The 25,169-nt window shown below is 43.8% G+C and overlaps 1 protein-coding gene across 2 annotated transcripts; it reads right to left on the bottom strand.

Moving 5' to 3' along the window:
- Window positions 1-1,299: 1,299 nt before the first annotated feature.
- Window positions 1,300-23,358, bottom strand: hmgcl (3-hydroxy-3-methylglutaryl-CoA lyase). Of its 2 annotated transcripts, none has more exons than XM_085962533.1 (9): window positions 23,100-23,358; window positions 16,968-17,048; window positions 15,108-15,215; window positions 13,439-13,534; window positions 11,248-11,396; window positions 8,649-8,712; window positions 8,146-8,334; window positions 6,753-6,878; window positions 1,300-3,765 (listed from the first exon to the last, which is right to left on the bottom strand). In XM_085962533.1, the coding sequence occupies exons 1-9, from the start codon at window positions 23,178-23,180 to the stop codon at window positions 3,664-3,666; spliced, it is 996 nt and encodes a 331-aa protein (XP_085818659.1). In that variant the 5' UTR covers window positions 23,181-23,358; the 3' UTR covers window positions 1,300-3,663. The 2 variants fall into 2 exon arrangements, with proteins under 2 accessions (XP_085818659.1, XP_085818658.1); XM_085962532.1 differs by lacking the exon at window positions 23,100-23,358 and adding an exon at window positions 20,232-20,502.
- Window positions 23,359-25,169: the final 1,811 nt, after the last annotated feature.

The following is a 25,169-nucleotide window of genomic DNA, read 5'->3' as shown; positions in this document are numbered from 1 at the left end:
TCCATCCTTGACAATAATCACCAAATAACATTTGATTCAGTGATCAACTTTTTTTGATCAGTTTTGCATCATGTTCCTCCAGCTAAGGCTACTACTACTGCTTGCTGTTAAAATCTCTTGCTACTCTAATGTGTTTCCCTCTCTGTCTTCCATCTTCTTCCTTCATTGCTGTCCCTCCCAGACACAAATCTCTCTTCTTTCATGTATTGACAGGTTGGGAAAGAATCATGGTGGACAGCCTAGAAAACACTTTGGGTGGGCATGCAAACATTTGGAGCAAACAGGCCAAGTAGCATTTGAAATGGGCAAGTTGGCAAGCACTCGCTGAGAGGAGATGAGCGAGGAAGTAGGCAGGCCACAGAGCAATTAAGGCAGACAAGCACGTGAACAACCATTTAGCCTTAGTGGGCAAGTTAGCCAAGAAACACTGAAGATCTTCACAGTCTAACCCAAACCTGCCCCATTATTGCCATGCCCCCCACCACCCTGTCCAAGTTCTTTTTCACCCAAGGTTTTCTCCTTAACTGTTGCAAAGTTCAGCTCTTCTACTGCACAACTGTATAATTGCAATTACAGTCGGCAAATACAATCGAGCCGAGATCTGCAACAGCTAATGTGAAAACCATGGCTGAAAAAAAAAAGGGGGTGGGGCAGGCCAGTCATGATTTGGGGCCAGGGATTCAAAACACAGTAAATCAGAGAGAGCTGCTCACAGGAACTCAGCAGAGGAAGTTGGTGGAGTCTAAATGTAGGTGGGAAGGCCTTGCCATGGTCACATACTTACAAATGAGAAAGGCTATTCAACCCATCCAACAATATGCTACAGATCCACCCTCCACTGCTGCATCAAGCTATCTTAATGACTAGAATTTTCACCTCCACAACACTATGAAAGTCAATTACAAGTGTTTATCACTCTCTGCCTGATATCAGTACTTAAATTACTAGTTTGGCCTCCTTGTCCTACCGCCACAATTTAAAAGTATTATTCTGGATTAAGCGTGATCAACATGAATGTTGCCAACAGGAGAAATTAAGGCCTCTGCAGAGCGAATATTAAATTACCAGCTCAAACCAATTCACAAAAAGTGAGCAATTTGACTGGTTCCTTACGGAGTTACTGAAAACCAAACTACTTTTGTTTTGTTCACATGTAGTCAATTGGATATTTAATATGATTTAAACATATTGGCTGAAATGAGGAATTAATCACTAATTTTTGCCCAATAGATGTACAACACTTTCAACGGTGCAACACGATAGATGTGATACACACAAGACATTTAATACAAAAAAAACTCACAAAATACACATATCTTTTATTAGTTCAATTTGAGCTGTAGTTCAGACATCAATATTTGCACAGCTATAGGCAACTGTAATTAGAAACCTGACATTTAAAACACTGTTCCTGACAGCAAAACAATTCAGTTGCTTAAAAAGGAATCTTGTGCAATGCAATTTAAAAAAAACTTACAACTTAGACAAGCCATCAACAGTTTACGGTTTTCAAATCCAACACTGAAATAAATGTATTTATACACCTATCTATATATAAAAAGGAAATTTAAATGTTTCCCTGGTTGAGGGCTCAGACATTAGTTGTTGTACCTTATTTTCTTGGATCTTTTAAAATTGGTTATTTCATTAGAGTTATAAAATATAGCAATTTAAAAAAGGTGTTGGGAAAAGGATTTAAAACTGCTGGGTCAAGATTATTCCCTTTGGAAGTCATAAGTTACTGCTCTTAATTCTTCAGAGCAGTTTTCTTTTTAAAACAATACAATTTTTTAAAAGTTCATTCTCGGGATATGGGTGTCGCTGCCAAGGCCATTATTTATTGCCCATCCCTAGTTGCCCTGAGAAGTTAGTGGTGTGCCAGCTTCTTGAACCACTACAGTAAGTGTGGCATTCTTTATAGGGCTTGATACAACTGAGTGGCTTGCTAAACCACTTCAGGAGGCAGGCAGGCATCAACCACATTGGTGCGGGACTGCAATCACATAACAGCCAGGCCGGATAAGGATGGCAGGTTTCCTTCCCTAAAGGACATTCGTTTTTATGACAATCTGATAGCTTCATGACCATTAAAAAAAAAGCAACTGATACCAACTTTTTATTTCCAGAAATAGAAAGATGATTCTAACTGAATTCAAATTCGGAAACTGCCACGGTGAGATTTCAATTTACATTCTCTAGATTATTAGTCCAGGCCTCTGGATTACTAGTCCAGTAACATACTATTGTACTACCATATCTGTCAGAATGCCCACATTTAGTAAAATATGTAAAATCAACAAACATTTTCTTTAAAAAGATTGTAATAATGGAATTATAGCATCACAGTTGGAAGCTATTGGGATGTTCATGGTTTAGCTTTTTAAGGCAGAGAGTCTGCACACTGCCATGGCTTGTAACAAATCAAAAGTAAAAAAAAGTTACAGCAGTTATAATGAGGCACTTTTTAAACTGGAAAATGGTCTATTGAAATTCTAAAATGTGGCAATGTTTGACAATTTTTGGGTTGTCTTAGCAGGTCTCATGATAAGACAGCAGGCTCCCGTGACTAAATCAGTGCCGTTGAGTTTAATTTCCACTTCAGGCTACAGAAGAATAGCAGATTCTATGTAAATCAGATCAGAATACCTGACAGCTTTGCACCAACAGATTTCTATTAATACAGACTTTAAAAAAAAATCCTATTCATATTTATATTTTCTGCAACTTAAAATATAGAACAGCTTTGTCGAGAATTTTATTTCTGGATCAGGATAATTAAATGAAAATTAATGGGAACCACACACTGGATCATATGTGTCTATAGCCTCAGAATCTTTATATCCCTCATCATATTCTCTTATAACTTTACACCTCTGACATGACACAGCTACCCCAGGAGAGCCTTTGCAGAAGCCCAGGAGGTTGTTCACCTTCTTAACTGCAGGAAATAAATGGGCCCAATGAGACCTGTAATATGGAAGGAAAAACACTAGGTACCTATGAGGGACATATCCGAGAGCAAGCACCTGCAATTGATAAGATTGTGCCTGCACCTAGAATTATCTTCGCTTTAGAGGGAACAAGTACTAAAAAAATACACTTTTCAGAATCTAGCCCAGGATTATATGTAGAAATTACAACAAGGAAACAGGCCCAGGGTTATATTCAATGAAAATCAAAATCTTCAATGCCAAACAATCTTCCGAGGACTGTAGTTCTATTTCTGCCCCAAAACAAAACATTTCAATTCTGTGTGTTTGGGTGGAATGGGAGGAGAACCTCAAAAAAAAAGTGAAGTGAAGTTCTTTGGTTCTCTATGTCTTTAATTTATACCATTCACCGTAAATTTACAGAACCCCATTTTCCAGAGATTATACAAGAAAAGATTTATATATTTTGGAAAGAGTCCATCAGCACTCACAGGATGATCAGGCAGGTGTTGAAACTCCTACTTGCTCCTCAGATTAATTAATGACACTTCTGGAAAACAGTCTATGCATCATCTCTTTTGAATGTGATTCAAACTTAGAAACAGAAGTGCAAAATAAGATAAACGGTCAATAATTTGCTTTAAATAGTGCTGGGGAAGATGAAAGTTGTAGGCCGGAGAATTTACACGGTACTCGTTTATTCGTCCAGTCTGTGTATATAGTTTACTGATTATTACAATTTGCAAGATGCCAGAGCGACTTTGGAGCTGGTTTTCCTCTTCAGCGCTTTGCAAATATATGCACCAGCCTCTAATAACTTCTGTAGATCCACTCCCTAAAATACAGAGTAAAAGAGTTTTATTCAGTCATAATGTTGACCATAGTAATTACTAGACAAAAAAAGACCAAGGTCCATTTAGTTTGCCTTCTACCGCTGTGGTAGTTACATGATACAATGACAATGGAATTGTTGATTAATCAGAACAATGAATCTCCATCAATTAGTCTACAACAAATCCAAAAATGACAAGGGAAACCCCAGTGGAGGAGAGCTTCGGGAACCCCAAGTTCAAAGTCACCTTTGTCGTCCTACATACTACACTTAGCACATGTCATGTCTCAAATGACTCATACACTGTATCCCAAGAGGTTAAAATCTTCTAATTAGAACCAATTGAAAGGTATTCTGGTCATTTAAGCTGAACTAAGGTAACTTTGATAGAAAAGTGTTGCGGCATCACACTGTGCTCAATCTCAGGAAATCAACAGTAAATAACATTTGGATCAAAATACAATAATACAAAAGTTTAGAACTGAAATATAGAAAATAAGTATTTTAAGTTTTTATACTTTGACTATACAAAATTGAGGACACACTGAAAACTGAAATTTAACCTTCAGTCTTGTCCCAACTAATCAATGCACCCGAGTTCTTGCAGAAGGGTTGACAGCTACTGGCCTGTCAAACTAATTTTCCTCACTCAGTTATGGCCAATTCTAGAATAATTTGCTTGGGTCAGCAGTTGGCTTTGCCTTCCCAGTGCTATTCCAGCTGGTTAAATGCCACCCAATTGTAGTTTACAGTTGATTAAAAATAATACTGCTGCACCCTTTCATTGGCTCACCCACTGTGCATCATGTGTAAACCAGCAGGAGTAAATTCTGCCCAAAACGCAGTTATCCCCTGAATAACACAAAACAGCAATTTCTAGGCTCTTATTTCAGCTAAGTTTATTAGCTACTTCCCTCCGTCAAGCTTCAAGCCAGCTCCTCTGACTGGCACTCAATAGCATTAGTTCACATCCTGGACCCCCGTCATTTTTAAAATTTCAGTACTCAAATTCTACAACTACAGGCACAATTAGCTACAGGATAGGAGGAGAAATTAAGGGGATGGGATAACATAGCAAATCACATCCTACAATGCAGTATAACTTCAAGGAATGCATTTCCTAATAGCAGTGCAAGGAATGACATTGCAGAGGCAAGTAATCAGCTGAAGAGCCTAATTTGTGGCAAGAGGCTTGCAAAGATGTAAATTAGGAGAATCCTTCCTTGCCAGTTCGCTATCTCGAGATGAAGAATTGAACTTTCAATACAAAAAGTTCACTGGGTTAAATCTTTGATTGACATGTGTGTACATGCTGTCAAACGGAGAACAACCTGAAAAGCTAAAAAGGAAAAAGCATCTCCCTAAAAGGCATTTCACCGACCGAGGCGAGTCCGGGGCGGCGCCGCGGTCCCAGCCCGCTGCCTACTGCAGCCCGCACTCTCCAAGTGATTTTACATTAATAGGGCTTGTTAAGCCCGCCCTGCGTGGTAACCAGCCAATTAAAAGGAAGCGGGTCTGATGATGTCATATGATGCGTCATCAGCCGATGTCTTAAAGGGGCCATGTCCAAATTGATTGGCAGTTCTGCTGTCAGTGTTCTACAGCATGGAGGTGCTGCAAACACCGACAAGCACTGCATAAAGGTGCACGGCTGCACCCAGGCTCTCCCATGACTCCCTCCATGTGTTTATGGAGGGAGTCACAGCAAGCAGGGAGGTTCTCGTCCCTTCCCATAGGCAGAAGAGACCTCCCCAGGAGATCAACGCAGCCTGGTTGCACATTGCACAGGAGGGTACAAGCAGGGATGTCGTCAGGATGACCTGGCTACAGTGGCGCAAACCTTTCAATGATCTCAGTAGATCACGAAACGTTACTGCCAAGCCACATTCTACCTCATCCTGCTGTGCCACTCATCACATCCACATCACTGTCTTCCCTACCCTACTCCTGCACATCCTTACTCACACCAACGTACCTTGCACCTCCATCCATCCCTCTCTATCTACATTGTCACGTCCCCATCTCACTAGCCACCCCTCACACGCACCCTACTGCAACAATGTCCACGTGAAGTTTCTGGTAATGTGCTGGCGCACGCACGCACGCACGCACACACACACACACACGTGAGTGTGAAATGAATGGCTTGGATATTAAAGGGATGTTTTTTGGTGTTGGTGTGGGGTGGTGCCAACCTGGCACATCATGCGACATCCAGGGTGTACAGCATCAAGTGAAGTAAATCTGGCCATGGTGAGGTCATCCCTGGCAGCAATGTGGTCGGGTGCTGATGCCCTGTGTCCTGTGCAGCATCAGTTGATTGCAGAGAAGGTTGGTGTGGTTGTTAGTGCTGCTGGTGTGCCCTGTGATGCTGGTGTTGGAGCTGATTTTGGTGGGATTCTGAGGACCAAGGTGAGATATTTTCAAGGGCAACGATGCTGATGGAATAGATGGCAGGTGAGGTTGAGATAACAGAAGCAATGTCAACGGTGAGAGAGGTTGTTCCAATGAGGTGGCACTGGAGAGAGAGTTGGCTCCAAACACTTGCAAGCTGCAGAAAGCTCAATATGTCTTCCAAATGCAGTAACCAACAGTTTGAGCTTTGAAAGTGAACAGCTGTAACATGGGATCTTTTATACAACTTTGGCAGCTGTTAGATCATGAGATAATTCAATGCTGAATCCACTCACGACATGCTGAGCTGACGTGTTCCCAGAGCAGCAGGTAACCCATGGGGAGCACGTAAAATTGAAATGTAGGCTTAAAATAACAGTTAATTGGATGTTAACAACCCATTTAATGATGTGAATTGCCTCCCCCGCCGCTTGGTGTCGGGTCTGTTCAGTGCCGACAGACCTGACACCAGGGAGACTCGCGTGGAGGCAGGTTGACAGCGTGTTCCCTACTCGCTGTCAATCTTTGCTATTTTGACAGCGGACCCACCTCCTAACCTGCCCTCTGAGCGCTGGCAAAATTCAGCCCATACTTACTGTGTGAATTCCCAGCCCATCCAACATGTACACTACATCCTCAGTCGCCACATTTCCAGATGCACCTTGTGCGTAAGGACAGCCGCCCAAGCCAGCCACTGACGCGTCCACTGTACGGATTCCCATCTGAAAAACAGGTGGGAAAACTCCAGATTAGCAGCACACTTTCTGAATGTTAAAAGCTACATTACTGGTGGGGTTTGAATTACTGGGTAGCCCTGTACTTCCAGGGTAATAAAAAGATTATCGAGGCAACTTCATTTCAAAATGGAAATCAGTAAAAAAGTTACCTGGCTGCCAATTTCCATGCTGCTTTTGTGGTAGTCACTCGAAGGTGCAGGAGACACAGGTCAACTCACCCTCAATCTACTTGACCTGCCTGGCTGCCTGAAAATAGACACTCGATCATGGGGAGAACTTATGTGATATCATCCCTTGGCACTGTAGTGGAGTACACTGTATACCACTAGGATGACCACTTAAGCGTCAATTTATTTTTTGAACCAGCTAACTTAGTGTTAATTTATTCCATTTTTGCACAGATTCTGCAGTTTTTCTGATGGCAATGATAAAAGAGGCTTCTCACAACTTTTTCTGTATTTCCATACTACTGTACTCCCCCAGCATTTTCTAGTAGTACAATTTAAAATAAAAACCCAGTCTTTATGCATTGTGGCTGTATTCCAAAGATTAAAATTGACTTTTGGTTTTAAAAATTGACACTTGTTTTTATGAAAAAAGTGTAATTTTCCCAGGTATAAAGTAACCAGTTCTACCCATCCCTCCTGTTTTTCTTTGCAGGGCGAGGCACTGCCAATACATCCAGTTTAGACTTTTTATTCATCACAATCACTTTACTGTCTTAGCATCAACACCTAAATGGTTGAAAGCACCTCGTGGATCTCAAAGCCTGATCACTACAGATGTGAAGTGGTCAGCTTTTAATCAATAGAAAATTATGCTGATTAAATGGAGTGGCAAGGAGGAAAGAGAAATTGATAATTAATTAAAGCTGCCTTGCCTGTAACTGGCCAGTGCTGCACTGCTTAAAACCAGTACCCAGTGCAAATTAAGAATGTTGCATACAGGGCTTTATTCAGAAGTATATTTGATAAGTGATAAAAATTTCAAATAATCATGGTGCTGCAAGTCAGATATTTAATTGAATCAGAGATTATGCCTGTAGACATGTAACTGGGTGCAGAAGCTACAGCTGACATGCTGTCAGTCCTGTGGCTCAAAGTGTACAAATAGAAGCTACATTCAGGTCAGTATTACAACTGTGAAATCGGTTACTTGTAATCTGTTGAAACTCAGTTTATCGAAGCAATTTTACCAAAGCTCAGCTCCCCAGTTAAAATCCATTAAAGGCCTTAACTTAAAAATCACTTGCCTGTAATGCTGCAAAGATGTTGACAAGAGCCTGGCCATATGTATCATGACAGTGTACAGCTAGTGCACTGACTGGAACTTCCTTGATTACAGCGGTCAGCATTTCTCGCATGCTGCCTGGTGTTCCTACACCAATGGTATCCCCCAGGGATATCTCGTAACAACCCATGGAATAAAGCTTCTTGGCCACCTGCAAAAAGCAGTCAGTTGCCAGGTCAATACGGTCTTTAGCGGCAACTTTCCATCAGTTCTGTTGATTCTGCAATGCATCTTAATAATCAGTGTTGTACAACTTTAGTGCAGAATATCACTAAATTAGAGAGAAGAGAATACAACCATATCTGCTTTTATGTTTAAAATATTGTTCATTTTCATAACTTAGCATCCATTTTATCATGTAGTGATTTATTAATAAAATGTCCAACGGGCTTATAGTGCAAGAAAAATATGTTTCAGTAAATTCTAATCATGTTCCTCCTCTTCCCCCACTCCCACCATACTTGCCTCTGCAACTTTAATAGGGGAAACTTTCCCTTCATAAGGACAGCCAAGCACACAGGACACATATCTGAAACAGTACAAAAATGAAGTTAATGTAGCCGATTCTCAGGCTAGAAATAAAAGTTGTTTAAAGTTGAGAGCCTCTGTACAGGCCTCCTCTATCCAGAACGAGGCAATATGGATGGTTAATAACTACAACTATCCATGAAACCCTAAACTAAAGTCCGACTTGTAATTGGTCAGAACACAGCTGCAGATTTCAATCTGCTAACTGAATCGGTTAACTTCTTTGTGAGCACATAGTGTTTGTTTCACCTTACCTAGCTGTGCACAATCACGTGCTACAACTTGATCAGTAACAGTTCCTCTTGCTGTAAATGTCAAGGGTTGAAACTCTAATTCTTTAACCTATAGTGGTGCAAACATGAAATAACAGAAACGCTGGAAAAACTCAGCAAGCCAGGCAACATCCGTGGAGAGAGAAACAGAGTCAAAGTTTCAGGTCGAAACCCTTCTACAGACCCGAAATGTTGACTGTTTCTCTCTCCACGGATGCTGCCTGGCCTGCTGAGTTTTTCCAGCGTTTTCTGTTGTTATTTTGGATTTCCAGCATCTGCAGTATTTTGCTATCGTAGTCATGGTGCAAACATGATTGTGTAATATTTAAAAGGCTACGAGTGCCCCCCTGTGGCAGGAAACAGCAAGTACAGTACCAACAAATGCAGTTGATCACAATATACAAACCATCTACATGCACTGATTCGTAAAAAATCTTATCCAGTCCCTCTTTATTGTTCCTCAGGCTTTTCTTTGCACTCCCTTTCTTCCAAGCTTCTCTGCTGTAGCACTGCACATTGCAGGTGCACATTTCTGTCAGGGCAGGGCATGGATTACAGGCTGCTTCAGTCTCCACTCGGTGAAAGTTTTCTAAATTTAAGCACTGCAGTGACAGACTGCGCAGGGTGAGAAAGAGATTTCTGTTCTATTGAGTTCAACAGTACGACGACTGTCGCCAACCTCTGGAAAACTAGCTAGATACCCAGAGGGGTTAAAATCCTCAAATTGGCAATTTAAAAAAAAAATGGTATTTATAAAATCTTTTAGAAGAATGTGTCGCCCAAGTTTTTAAAAAACTTGAGGCTTGCAGTTTCAATATATTTTTGAGTTCTTGGAGAAGCTACTGCAGAGAGGAAACAAAAAGTTATAAATTTAAAAAGAGAGTTGTTCTTGATTTGAATCCATTGGATGTTTCAAGCTATACAGAAACATTGAGAAAACTGATCAGAATCCGAGAGCCCTGGTACTGTGATCGTAACTCGCGAATATAAATCATTTCATAATTTTTAGTAAATTCACTCAAGAAAAATAAAACAACCTTTTAACAAAAGACGACCAGAGCTTGACAATTTTGCTGGTAAATGCTCAAGAAATGGATTCAAATTTTCATCTACTTCAGCTGAGAAAGTACTTCTGATACATTGAATAGCAGCTAAAACATTCCAGAAAACAAATGAATAATTTGCAGCTCCCCTGTGATGCAGAAGGTAAATGCACCATGTGACATAGTACAGAGGCCTACAACAATAACGTACATTTATAAAGCACCTGTAACATAAAATGTCCCAAAGTGCTTCACAAATAGGCATAAGTAAACAGACACCAAGCCAGAAATAGAGACAAACTTGGTTGAACAAGTGGGTTTTAGAGGATTTTTAAAGTTGGAGAGAGGAGTGGAGAGGTTTAAGTAGGGAGTTCCAGAATTATAGGACCAAGGTGGTTGAAGGCTTTACCTCCAGTGATGGGGGAAAACCAGAGGGATGCACAGAAGGCGGGAATGAAAATAATGTGGTGTTCAGCAGGGGATACAGGGCTGGAAGAAACTGCAGAGGTAAGGCGGGGCGAGGCCATGAAGACATTTAAAAACGAGGAACAGGATTTGAAACTGATCATATTGGGGACAGGGAGCCAATGTATATCAGCAAGGACAGGAGTGACTGGTGAGTGAGACTTAGTGCAGGGCAGAATAAGAGCAGCATTGCTTTGTAAAAGTCAGTTTATGGACTGCACATCAAGAAGGTCCTAAGGTCTTAGGTTCGGCCTCTGGCTTGAGTAGAGTTGCTATTCTCAGCCAGGGCAGCAATATGGGGTATTACAATTGGCCTGTGTCCTTAGGAGGTTGGTGGGGGTGGCAGGACGGGAAGTCAGCTAGAGCGCGTTCTTCTTATTGGTATCCTGGCAAATATAGATGTGTGGGCATACTGGAATTGGCACAGTTGCGATGTTCTGCAGGGTCAATTGGCCTGCCAACTCTTACTACGTGCACGCATGAAAAAATACCACTCCAATAGAGCACCGCTGTTTGTAGAACTAAATTGTAACATTAGTTGCTGTCTTGAGCAGAAGAGAAGAGGGGGAGAAAACTTGGGGGGGGGGGGGGGGAGAAAAGAGCAGGGAAGGATTAAAAAAAAAATCAGTTACATTACAGAGTAAGTACAATTTATCATTTACAGTGCCATAAACAATTATGATAGCAAACCTTAGTGCCAAGCTGCAACAACCTTAATATTTGGGACATAAAAATGTGAAAGATTTGCAAACATACCCTCGGACTGGAATGCTTGCACTCTTCGCTGCTTTCATCACCTCTTCAAACCGCTGTAGACTCTCATCAATGGAACAGTTAATATTTCTTTTGCTGAACATTTCTGAGGCAGCTCCAAAGATGGCTACCTCTCTTGCGCCTGCTTGGAGCTGTGAAAAACAGTGCGTTATGCTCATGACACAGATAGAATAAAATGGGACATTACAGACCAAACTCCTGATCCCAGATTAAGCCACCAGGGATCATTATAAATAAGACAGGAGTCAACAGGGAGTTCTATGATAAAGAAAATTAGGCACACATGCTAATCTAAAGTAGGAACAATTTGGGGATTACACCAATACCAAATTCTTTTAACTGACTGTGACAGGAGTCAGTGCAACCAACTCTACTTTTACCTGTTTTTTCCTCATCCCTTTCTTGTTTAATCCTGCAAGGGAGCTTATCTTCCAGTTTCCAACCATAAATATTAATCTATCCTTTGTGTTTTTTCAAATTTATGGGGCCTACTATATATTTGCAGTATTTTCTGTTTTACAGCAAATCCTAGACTTGCTAACATTTTAAAATGCAAATATATTATAGGTATCCATATAAAAACAAATTCAGGAATGATCTAGAATTAGGTTCTACAATGATGTCACAGCTTAGCACCATGTTTACTTTCAGTGGTCCAACAGCAGTTCCTACTGCTGTGAAAACTGCACCTTCTCCATACTCTGCCCTTGGTATACTCCAGGGGCTAATTATAATGCCATTTACAGAAAACCAATTATTGATTTTAGTGCAGTCCTGTGCTACGCTACCAAATTTTCTTGTAATTTCTGGATATTACCAGACAGACCAGAAATTTACAGGCCAAAATAACGAATTGTTTTAATTACAACCAAATAGCAAAAAACAAACAAAATTCCAAGTGCACAAGTATAACAAATGCAATTAAAATGTAATGGGTTAACTACTCTTAGCAAACACAGCTTCTGAATAGTTCAAGTGTCAAACTGACGACAGTTCTTGTTACTGTACTACAAATTCAGTCCGTATTGTGTTTTTATCCAATTAAGCATCAAAAACACCACCTCAGGGAACTCTCAGATCTTATTCTTCCCCAACAAAGTGACAATACATAGGAGTGACTTTACAAATACATATCTTAATTTACAGGATACCGATAAGCGATATGAATACTTTGTTTGCCTACATAAAACACACACATCTGAACAATTGGTCCATAGATCAGAGGTATTGTCTGCCAATTAAAATCAGTGAACCAATCCAAATCAAGAATTAAGAAAAATTTGTATGTTACCAAAATGAAAAGCAGACTGATTTTTAAAAATAAATAGGTGAATTTTATACAAACACCACAGTGGCACTATCCTGACTGAGGCACAAACACCCACTGTTTTGCTTATATTTGACACCCAGAACTTTCTGCTGTCACTGAAAGCAATGTTTCACTCCATTGTTTTCGAACGTTAGACTATAGAATGTAATGCTTATCTGAAGACTAGAGCACAAAACCTTAAACTGAAGTATTGTTTTAAAACTAAATGACACAAAATTTGTAGTTTATTAGACAGTAATCAGAGTTGAAAGCGACTTTTAGCACTCCCAGACAAAGAGTTCACCACTAACCCTGGTGAGATTAGTTAACTCAACACAGACCAGGGATCAAATCCAAAGCCTTTCTTGTCCGAATAGTCAGTACCAGATGGTAATGCATTTACCCATGGGCCACATCAGGAGAGCTCTCACAATGAGCTCTGAAGAAGGGTTACACCTGAAATGAAAACTTGTCTTTCTCCTTATGCAGACTGATGGTCCTGTCGTGCATTTTTCTAACTTCATATTCCTAGCATTTGCAGATTTTCTTTTGCACTTAACTTCTTAACAAGCTTCTCTTTTATATAGTTTGCGCCTGGCAGGATCGCCATTATAGAATCAGGATTCAAAATATCTAACCAATCCCATAGTGTTGCACAAACATTTTTATTTTACTTAAAAAAGGGTTTATGAAGTTACTTTACTTTAAGCTTGTTGCTGGAAAGGATTCTTGTATTCAGTTCAGTAAAAAAAAGACCTTAGGCCATACTTGTGGCATAGAATTCCTTTAAAAGGTGTCAATGAAAAGTATTTTGTCCCATTAAGTGAATAATGGGAAAGTGCAGGTCTTGGAATAGACACTTACCGCAGTCTCAAACCCTCTCAGGTTTGGAGTCAGCACTGGGTAGCTCACATTTGGGTATTTTCGGATTCCTTGCATCACTTCCTTCTGATCAGCCATCTACACAGGAAAAAGGCAATGGATATATTCCAACACATACAATAGTCAAGTACATGAAACACCGAGCCACATAAGATTAGGACAAGTGACCAAAAACTTGGACAGGGGTGGGCTTTAAGGAGCATCTTAAAGGAAGAGAGAGAGTTAGAAAGGCAGAGGGGTTTAGGAAGGGAATTCCAGAGCTTAGCACCTAGTAAGCTGAAGGCACGGCTGGGCAATGGTGGAGCGATGAAAATCGAAGATGCGCAAGAGGCTTGAATTCGAAGAGCGCAGAGATCTTGGAGAGTTATTTCTACTGTGTGGCATTGCTGTTTTTAAAGAACTAGACAGTGATGAATACTCTTGTTTCGCTAAAGATAATTGAACAGGCACATTTTTTAAAAATGGACAAATCAAATTTTTCCACATTCTTTTTAGCTCCCCCCAACCTTACCCTTTCAATTCAGGCAGCCCCTTTCCAGGCCTCGAGCAATGTCGCATTTAAGCCAGCCCCAGCAGCTGCGTGGGAGCTTCCTCTGAATTTACCTCCCTGCAAAGAAGTGTCAGGACTTCAAGGGTCTCTGTCTGATAGTCTGGGGAAAAACAAGGAACTCACCATGTACAGATTCACAGCTGTGAATTTGTGCCCTTCCATTCCATTTTTGAACCCCGTGAACTAGACAACGCATCCGTATCCATTTTTCTACCTTCTTTTAGATCCATCAGTGCCTCACGCTATTCCTCGTTTGAAAGGACAAGTTTAGAACTTAAATCAATTTGATTCTGTAAGCAGGCACTAGGAGGTGCGTGCTAGCAATCTGGGTCCTCAGAGTCTTCTTGGTGCTTTCCCCTCACACCAAGTAGCCTGGTTAAGGATGGGAATTTAAAGAGTGACCAACATTTTCCTCCAGGCTCTATGTGAGCAAAAAAGTCAGTGCAAAAATAAAATGGAAAAATCCATTTTATATTCACACAAAATTAGATTTACATTAACAACTGGAGGAAAGTATACCCCAAAACTGTGTCCTGCAGCAATGTGCTGCGACACTGGACTGCACTGGCTCAATACTACAGGTTGCTGAGTACAGAGCATACAACACAGCAATCTGCCATATATAGTTAAAGATGTGAGTCTACATGTGGGAAACAAATTAAATAATGAAGATCACTACACAGTGTAAAACAGTTTTTTTTTTTTTTTTTAAATAGTTAAAAGTTTAGTTTTTCAGAGACTAATATTTAGTTAGCCTCAGTTTCTAAATCTACTAACCTCCTTTGAATATTTTTATTTTCTTATCAGTTTGATGCTGCATGGGGGGGGGGGGGGGGGGGGGGGGGGAGGGAAAAAAAACACATCACAGGACAGTAGTAAATAGATTGTCCCCCTCAAACAAAAAGTGCTTACTCGGACCCTTACCTACAATGTACTCTTCAGTTCCCCAGTGAACATAACCTTTAAAACAGTGTAGTGATAGAAACCTGCATCATGGCTGTATTGCTTAGAGTTTGGGTCCAAAAACTGCTCAACACTCAAGTCTGACATATAATTGCAAAAGCTGTTCTCAAGGCTAGTTCCAATTTCTGACCTGCTTACCTGAGGAACCCATTTTGGAGAGACAAAGCTTGTCGCTTCCACGACAGACAATCCGGTCTCCGAGAGAAGGTTAATTAGCTGAATTTTCACGTCAGCTGGAACAATGATCTATAAGCAGAAACATTTTTAAGGCAGGCAGCTTGCAGAATGAAAATTCTGTACTAAAATGACAGGCACAAACAATCCAAAAACAAATATTAAGAATTGTTTTAACAACTGATCCAATATCAATGATACTTTTCATATGAATTTTTCTTTTTCCATTGCTTGTACTTTTATGCTGAATTCTGCCCAGTTATCAAGTCAATTTAAATTCAACATGCAGTCTGCAGAGCTGACAAAGCATATATTTATGAAGCAGAAGTGTCCCAAGTATTATCTACACTGTATTATCCCACTCGGTAATGCTGTTGCAAGTTTTGTCAGTACAAAAACGATTTAATGTTTTATATAGAAAATCAGACCAAAAATAAGCTACACTTTCTGCATTGAGACAAAAAAAAAGCTTGATAATATTAAAAGGGGGGGGGGGGGGGTTTCTATCCAATTAATGGAAACTCACTTATCCTCATCCCAATGAAATTAAACATCTTTTATCCAAAGGCCTGCTTTCAATGGTGTTAGATGCAGAACTCAACTGTGGGTTGAGTGGACTCAACAACAACTTGCATTTATATAGCGTCTTTAAAGTAGTAAAACATCCCAAGGCGCTTAACACTTAAGCGATGGTCTTTTGGAGGTCAGTCAACTGCCTCATTCGTAGCAACAAATAAAGATTTAATACAACTTTTAAATTAGAGCAGTTTAGTTTTATTGACCTGATCTCCTCTAACACCGCCAGAATTTTGGGGGGGGGGGGGGAATTTTTTTTTTTTTTTTTTAAATAAATCGCACGGCTTTTTCTTGTCAATTTTCTGCACTTCCCCCCTTGCTGGGGTTTATTATTCATGTGTGAACCTTGACAAATCAGTTTCATCAGGCATTTTGGCTGCAGTGAGCATAACAGCTGAATCTAATATTGTCCTCATCTAACCTCCCCACATGTACACTTCCAGCAAAGTGCAGCAGAAAAGGTACAGAGAGAGAGGGTCAATAGCTAATTATCAGGAGTAGGAACTGTGGACAAGTTTCTCCTCTCTTACCAAGGGGGAACAAGGCCAATTATACTGCCCCCACCGCCACCCTGTTCTAGTGTGAATGGCTCAGCTACTCACTGGATAAACTCACCCAGTGCCAGAGATGTCGAGATTGACATTTTAGATTTCAATCTCTAGCCAGACCTTATTTATAATGTAGCTGAAAAAAAAATGGATACGGTTACTTGAAAGCACAATAATCCCTTCTTCTACAATCTTTCCTTGCTTCTTTCCTCTATATTGTTGCTGCATTAGATATTCTGCCCTATTGCAGTTCTTCCCTAGTACACTGATTAGCTCATGTCTATAGCAAAAGGTGAATTTTATCCTTTTCAAGATTGACTTCCTGCTGTTGAAGTTCAAAAAAGCATTTATTTGCAACTGAAAAATTGACTTAAGCAATTTCTGTAAAGCAAGCTCTTCACATCAAGTAGTGCACAGGATTTCTCCCAGTGCTGTTTTGATGGGTTTCTCATGAATAGTACACTTGGTGATTAAAATCCACTTTGTTAATTGAGAAATAAGGTTTGTGTGCAGGAAAAAAATATGAAACCAACCAAAGAAGTGCAATAACATTTAAAAACCATTAAGTTAAATTGAGTGGGCAACCACAGCTTTTGACGATACAATTAAATTCAATTCAGCTTTCTAGTCAGTAAACCCACTCTTGGAGGAGGTGAACTGAATAACTGTTTATGTAAAGTTTTGACATATTGTGAATTACCTTCTCATTCTGTAGTCCATCTCTGGGTCCAACTTCCACAATTTTCACTTCCTCAGGCAGAGACCGTGCCACAGCCACAGCCTGCATTGCATTACGGAAAAATTGTGAATATCTTCCAATGTTATTCACCGCTTATAAGATTTTACCATTGCTTCTATGTCATCATATCAAAGGTCTCCCTGCAATCATCACTACAAAAAGCTACTATGCTGTCTAAACAGCCATACAAGCATATATATGATGTGCCTCAATAATTCCGAGACTCGAAGTTAGCAGAACAAAAACAAGGCTTTTATTAACTTAGAAAGTAACACGTAAGAGAGAGAGATGTCTTCCTTCTGGAGACTGAGGCCAGACTGAAGCTAGCTTACAAACGGGGCCAGGTATGGGCGGAGCCCTACACACAGCACATTCCAGTACACAATACAATGAGGTCTGGGGGAAGGGAAATGACACTGAAACCGATCTCAGTCACAGGCAGTGGTGAATGGAATATTTCATCACATTCACCCCTTCTATAGATTTAGTCTGTTCGGGGGTTTGATAGTCCTCTGCGACCGACGTGGCTGTTGCGGTGCCGCGGGTGTCGGCTGGGTGTCCCCGGTAGCCTCCTGGGTCTCTGCCGGGGGTGCCGCTAGGGTTGTTGGAGGGGTAGTTGGTGGGGGTGCCGTTGGTCGGTGTTCTTCCGGGGGTGATGAAAGAGTAGTGGGTGGGTAAGAGTTGCTGTGATCGTCGTTGCCGCTATTGCCGTGGTTGTTGTCGATGCCGGCTGGGGCGACGTCTTTTATGGACACGGTGTCCTCCCTTCCGTCGGCGTGCCGGACATATGCGTATTGGGGGTTGGCGTGGAGTAGGTGTACTGGCTCCACGAGAGGGTCCGTCTTGTGGCCCCTCACATGCCTTCGCACGAGTACCGGACCTGGGGTGGAGAGCCATGACGGCATGGATACGCCCGAGGTGGATTTCCGGGGAAAGACAAACATTCGTTCATGAGGCGTGGTATTAGTGGCCGTACACAATAGCGACCGTATCGAATGGAGCACATCCGAGAGGACTTCCTGCCAGCGGGAGATAGGGAGGCCCTTGGTCCTTAGAGCTAGAGTGACTGCTTTCCATACTGTCCCGTTCTCTCGCTCCACTTGGCCGTTACCCCGGGGGTTGTAGCTGGTGGTACGGCTCGTGGCGATCCCCTTGGACAGCATGTACTGGCGTAGCTCTTCACTCATGAAGGACGCCCCCCTATCCGTATGGATGTAGCTCGGCACACCGAACAGGCAGAACAGGCTGTTGAGGCATTTAATGACCGTGGCGCTGGTCATGTCTGGGCAGGGCAAGGCAAATGGGAACCGGGAGTATTCGTCCACAATGTTCAGGAAGTAAACATTGCGGTCGACGGACGGGAGGGGGCCCTTGAAATCTAAGCTGAGCCGCTCAAAGGGCCGTGTAGCTTTGATTAAGTGGGCTCTATCTGGGCAGTAGAACCGAGGCTTGCACTCAGCGCAAGTGCGGCAGTTCCTGGTCAGGGACCGAACTTCCTCAATCGAGTAGGGTAAGTTACGGGACTTTATGAAGTGGAACAGCCGCGTGACCCCTGGGTGGCAGAGGTCGTTGTGGAGGGTCTGTAGCCGATCCCCGGTGGCGCTGGCACACATCCCTCGTGAGAGGGCGTCAGGGGATTCGTTAAGGGCCCCTGGCCGGTAAATGATGTCGTACTTGAAGGTGGAGAGCTCAATCCGCCACCTAAGAAGCTTATCATTTTTAATCTTCCCCCTCTGTTTATTATTGAACATAAACGCTACCGACCGCTGGTCGGTAAGTAGGGTGAAGCATTTGCCGGCTAGGTAATGGCGCCAGTGGCGCACTGCCTCCACGATGGCTTGGGCCTCCTTTTCCACGGAGGAGTGTCTGATCTCGGGCCCTTGGAGGGTCCTCGAGAAGAAAGCTACGGGCCGCCCCGCCTGGTTGAGGGTGGCCGCCAAGGCGAAGTCAGACGCATCACTTTCCACTTGAAATGGAGTGTTCTCGTCCACTGCCTGTAGCGTGGCCCGCTCAATATCCTGCTTAATGCTTTTGAAGGCGGCGTGGGCCTCAGCAGAGAGCGGGAAAGAGGATGCTTTCAAGAGGGGGCGGGCTTTGTCGGAGTAGTTGGGGACCCATTGGGAATAATAAGAAAATAACCCCAGGCACCTTTTCAGGGCTTTGGGAGTGTTGGGCAGGGGCAGCTCCCGTAGGGGGTGCAATCGGTCGGGGTCTGGCCCGATTTCCCCATTCTCCACCACGCTGCCTAGTATGCAGAGGCGCGTGGTGTTGTAAACGCACTTGTCCTCGTTGTAGGTGAGGTTGAGTTTTTGTGCGGTTTTCAGGAACCTCTCGAGGTTCGAGTCGTGATCCTGCTGGTTGTGACCGCAGATGGTGACGTTGTCGAGGTAGGGGAAGGTTGCCTGCAAGTGGTGGTCATCGACCATGCGGTCCATCTCCCTCTGGAAGACCGAGACCCCATTCGTCACCCCAAAGGGGACTCTGAGGAATTGGTAGAGGCGTCCGTTCGCCTCGAAGGCGGTGTACGGGCGGTCCTCTGGTCTGATTGGGAGCTGGTGGTACGCTGACTTGAGGTCGATGGTGGAGAACGCCCGGTATTGGGCGATTTGGTTCACCATTTCTGATATGCGGGGTAGCGGGTAGGCGTCTAGTAGGGTGTACCTGTTGATCGTTTGACTATTGTCGATCACCATCCGTTTCTTCTCGCTACCCCTTACCACTACCACTTGGGCGCGCCACGGGCTGTTGCTGCGTTCAATAATGCGCTCTTTCAGGAGCCTGTCTACCTCGGTCGCGATAAACCGCCTGTCCTCCCAGCTGTACCTCCTGCTTTTGGTCGCTATTGGCCGGCAGTTAGGGGTAAGGTTCGCGAATAGCGAAGGCGGCTTTACCTTCAGGGTAGCCAGACCGCACACTGAGGGGCGGCTGGGACCCACCGTACTTGAGCGTGATGCTTTGGTGGTTGCACTGGAAATCCAGGCCCAAGATCACGCTCGCACATAGGTTCTTCATGATTAATACTTTAAAATTATCATATACAGTTCCGTTAACGCACAATTGTACCGTGCAGTAACCCAGAATGGTCGATGTCTGGGTTTTATCAGCCATAGAGATGGTACCCTGAGTAGGGACCACCTTTAGGGAGAGTTGTTGTGCCAGTTCTGGGTGGATAAAGCTCTCTGTGCTTCCACTGTCAATTAAGCATTTAACCCGGCACCCGTTTACCTCGATGTCCACCATTGATCTGGATAGCGGGTGCGGCCTGGTCTGGTCCACTTTGACCGATGCCACTGTAGGGCCCTGATCGATACAAGATGGCGTCCACGCTGTCTGCTCACAAGATGGTGGACCCCACGAGGTCGGACAAGATGGCGTCCAAGATGGCTGCTCCCACGGCGCACACGCGGCGGTGGCGGGTTTTCCGGCGGTTGGTTTTCCGGCGGGGTTCCCTCTGCACACCTTCCCGAAGTGCCCCTTCTTACCGCACTTAAAGCAGGTGGTGCCTTTCGCCGGGCACAGGTTTCTGGTGTGCTTTGGCTGCCCGCAGAAGTAGCAGTTGGGTCCCTGATGCGTCGCGGCTGTCGTAGGGCTTCTGGGGGGAGAGCGGGGCCCAGCCGGTGTCGGGCTGTCGGGCGGGGAAGATGGCGGCGCCCTCGGTGCACACGTGGCGGCGTGGGCTGAAGAGTAGGCGTCCGAGTTTCTCTGGGCCACATCCAGGGATCGCGCGGTGTCCGCAGCCTGTTTCAGGTCCAACCCCGTTTTTTCCAGCAGTCTTTGCCGGATGTAAGTGGAGCGGAGGCCTGTGATGAAGGCATCGCGAACAAGCTCGTCAGTGTACACTGCGGCTTTTACATCTCGGCACTTGCAGTCTTTGCCAAGCATTTTCAGGGTGCTTAGGAACTCCTCCACCGATTCCCCAGGTCGCTGTGCGCGGGTAGCGAGCAGGTGCCTAGCATACACCTCATTCGTAGGCTGCTGGTAATGCGCCTTTAAGATGTCGCAGGCGGCCAGGCACGTCTCTGCGTCTTGGATGAGGGGGTAAACCCGGTGGCTTACCCAATTCCGCAGAATTCCGAGTCTCATCCTCGCAGCGTCCGTAGCGTCTTTGACGGCTGCGGAATTGTCCAGGAAGAATTCCATACACTCAAACCAGTGTCCGAAGCGTGCTGATGCGTCCGGAGCATGTTGATCCAAATCCAAACGTTCGGGTTTCAGGAGTTGATCCATAGTGTTGAAAAATAAGTTAATAAAATTGATGTGCCTCAATAATTCCGAGACTCGAAGTTAGCAGAACAAAAACAAGCCTTTTATTAACTTAGAAAGTAACACGTAAGAGAGAGAGATGTCTTCCTTCTGGAGACTGAGGCCAGACTGAAGCTAGCTTACAAACGGGGCCAGGTATGGGCGGAGCCCTACACACAGCACATTCCAGTACACAATACAATGAGGTCTGGGGGAAGGGAAATGACACTGAAACCGATCTCAGTCACAGGCAGTGGTGAATGGAATATTTCATCACAATATAAACTGTTAATAAAAAAGGTCAACAAAAATAAAAAGGTTAACAAAATTGTACACCTTAGAACATCAACATGTCCTTGGTTCAATGTCAGTGTTGTCCACCTAGCATGTTTTGTACTATGCACCAAGGAAAACAAGAACTGAGCTGACACAAATTATAAAGTAAACACAAGGGCTTGCAAATGTGTGGTAGGGAAGGCACAAAAAAAATCAAATCTAGTGAAACTTCTGATAATTGTTGAAATGCCTATAATTTTGGCATCATTCAGGAGTAGGATAGCATTATTTTGTGCTAAATTTTGACTTTAATTATAAAAATCTAAATTATAAATCAAATATAGTCGAGAACAAAAATCAATTATATTTTTAAATAATCTAGCACTGGGACCTACCCAACCGAACGTTTATTTTATGCCAATGAACTCAATTCTTTATCAGTATTGTTCATAAACAGTGAACCTTGCAACTTTGTGACAGATCCATGTCTGTTAGCACAGCCTAAAGTCAACACTGTTGCTACATTTTCTTCATAGACATCTAGGATAGGCTGCTTCCCCATTTTAGGTTTTGCACAATATACCTTGCCAGAAAATAAAACAAATTTCTATCAGACAACACTCAAAATTAAAGGAACTAATATGGTTCTAAAATTTGGAAACAGTCATTGCTGTGAAAAATGTAATGTAACTATTCCAATTAAAATTTTCTCCCACTTACCACATAAGTGAGGTTCACACATTTGCTTCAACAGATTTATGATATTCTGACTTACAAAAATGATGAATGCTGAGCAACACTATTAGAACAGCAAATATACTGCTCTATTATATCCTGAATAAGGGCCACACGTGCTATGATTTCATTTGTATTTATATAGCACCATTTAACAGGTTTCCAAAACATCTCAAAAGTGCTTCAATTGCACTTGAAAGGCTTTTGAAGTACCACACACAATGAATTGTGTAAGCTAACAAAGCACACAGCAAGATTCCACAAACAGTAAGATTAGTGAATAGTGTCACGAGATCCAGCTGAAGTATTAGAATGGTGCCTCAGTCGAACATCTCATCCCAAAATAAAATCTCCAACAATGCAAACCTCCATCCACATTGCAGCGTTGTTAACCTAGTTTGTATACTCATGCCCTGGAGTGATCTTAAACCACAATCATCTGAGTCAGGGGGGAGAGTGCTACCAACAATGCCAGTGCAATAAAGGGAATTTGTGTTTTAAAAACTGGACTCTAAAAAAAATATTGGCTCAAGACACCTGCCAAAACAGAGCCAACGGTAACCCAGAAAAGGAAATAAAAATAAAGTACACATTATACAGCACTCCACCTTTAAGTACACGTGTGCCTTTTAAACATTAATTTTTAGAGATGACTTTTTGTATGCGATACACACGTAAAAAGTCACCTTTCCGCCCTCACCTCCGTCAAACACTTCAGAGCAGCGCATTAAATGCCAAAGGTCATCAACAAAGTACGTTTCCCCTTTCTAAACAGATCAAAGTACAACTCTCTCGCCATACAGGGTGTTTATCTGGCAGGTTTAGTAAGTTGTCACTCACTGTTGTGGCCAGTGCCCGGTGAAACGCAAGCCCAGGCAGCCGCAGCCTGGGCAGCCCCCTCACAGCCGCCAACGCCGCCATCTTCAGCTCCTGTCCCCCCAATCCCGCCGCTGCTCTCACGAGATTCAAGGCTGACAACAGAAAACGCTGGAGATACTCAGCAGGCCAGGCAGCATCCGTGGCGAGAGAGATACAGAGTCAACGTTTCACCAAAACATCCGGTTCACCCGCACTGCAGGTCATGTGACACCCCCCTTTCGCTTCGCCCCGCCCCTTCCTGAGCACGAGGCACTTCCTCCTTGTGCCTGGGAGATTTGCAGCACCTTGCAATGTAGGACAAGCTGGGCTTGAGCTTTGCAATATCTCCTCCTGTGGCTGGATGTCAAGTTTTGTTTGATAACGTTCCTGTGAAGTGCCTTGGGACGTTAAAGGCACTATATAAAATGCAAGTTGTTGCATCTCCTGAGCAAATTGGGGATGACATTTGAGCTCAATAATTAGATCGATTTAATAACAGATTTTGGCCTAGAAATTCAGGTGGCTGTGCCACCCGTTAGCGCCTTAAGAGGGCGCTAAGTGGGTCGCAAGCCACTGGCCACGCCTCCCGCCAAATTCAGCGGGACGCTAATGGTGGCGCTAGCCGTTAGCGCTGCGCCGCTACCGATGACGTCATCAGTGTGCGCAGCGCCCCGCTGACGCCCCGGCCGCGATATTAGGAAGCACCCCCCTGCTTTACCGCCGGACGCTATGTGCGACCGGTTCAGGGGGGCCTACCTGCGGCGGTAGAGGCGCAAATTAAAGGAGGTGTGGGGCGGCCATCTTTGTTGTTGGCCGCCTGCCAGCACCTCTCTGCGCTCTCGTCCCCGGCCTCCTAACCACCCCCCCCCCCCGCCGCGGAGTGCCGGCTGCATTGCAGGGCTCTTTTGCCGGCACTCGTGATCCTCGGTGGCCCAGCTGGGCCCCAGATCGCGCAGAACAAGGCCCCTCCCCTTTAAGAAGGGGAGGAAGGCCTGCAGTACCGCACGCTGCGGCACGTTGCGCAACGATATTCAGTTGCAGCGCCCCAAGAGGGATGCGGGACGCCTCCAGTAGCGCCACGCTTCCCTTTGGGGCGCTCCAACTGAATTTCCGGCGGGCGGCCGTGAATGCTTCCGGGGCGCTACTTTTAGCATCCTGGCGAGGCTGGCGCCCCAAACGGGGCGCTACTGAATTTCTAGGCCTTTGTCTTTGAAGCACTTAAGAGCCTCACATTTAGAAAAAATCCTAACAGTACACAAAAGGCTAATAACCCACGTAAGTGCAAAAAAACCTTCAGACAACTTTTAGCCCTGTAAACAACCTATCTACAGCCTAACAGATTCAACTCAAAAACTAAATAACAATGGTACAATTAGGGTAGACGGCCAGCTGGAGAGTTCCATCAGCTACTGAGCCCAGGGATTCGGACCTCACAGGCTCTGTCAACAAACATGGTTTGCTAGCTCACCATGAACATTTCACGGGGTCATTTGAGAGTGTGGCTTGCAGCCTGTGCAGTTTGAGGCATCAATGGGGAGTCCGCAACCCGCATCTGCAGTGCTGTATAATTGTCTGACCAAGCTGCAGACCGTCGCAAAGAAGGAGGCATTCCAGCGCCCCCTGCAGCAGAGCATCCCTTGGCCAAGGTCTTCTCGGGCTTCAGTTCCACCACAAATACTTTGAATGGTGCTGGGGAGACCTTGATCGCCAATGTACAGCAGTCTGACCCGTCTGCGTTCATGATGTTCGTCAATCAGATTAAGACGGCATAGCCTGGTTGGGCCGAATGGCCTGTTTCTGTGCCATATATCCGATGTAAGACAGCCACATGCAGGGCTTTAACAAGCTGATATTGCTCAAAGGTTTGTTCCCACACAGATTTCTGGCAAGGTGAGGAAGTGCCCAGTAGCAGGGAAATGACAGGATTGGTATGGATGATGGAGCTGTTTCTCAGGGCAATTCCACATCTATAACACTTAGCTTAAATGAGGAAGGATCTGTTAGAAAGCTGCCTCGATAACTATGGTGGCTGCAGGGCCAACTACTGACTCA

This window comes from Somniosus microcephalus, chromosome 20 (assembly GCF_052327205.1).
Source record: "Somniosus microcephalus isolate GS21.2 chromosome 20, FLI_Smic_1.0, whole genome shotgun sequence".
Taxonomy (NCBI): Eukaryota; Metazoa; Chordata; class Chondrichthyes; order Squaliformes; family Somniosidae; genus Somniosus; species Somniosus microcephalus.
Note: the sequence above shows the minus strand (reverse complement) of the source record. Positions and strands in the feature narration are given on the sequence as shown.

Bases quoted from the DNA above. Each gene is read 5' to 3' on its own strand.
- hmgcl (XM_085962533.1), bottom strand. From the start codon at position 23,180: ATGGCGGCGTTGGCGGCTGTGAGGGGGCTGCCCAGGCTGCGGCTGCCT. The intron at 13,535-15,107 runs GTAAGCAGGTCA...TTTCCTGTGTAG, and splicing joins CTCCAAAATGGGTTCCTCAG to ATGGCTGATCAGAAGGAAGT. The intron at 8,335-8,648 runs GCAAGTATGGTG...TGCTTTTTGCAG, and splicing joins CCCCTATTAAAGTTGCAGAG to GTGGCCAAGAAGCTTTATTC.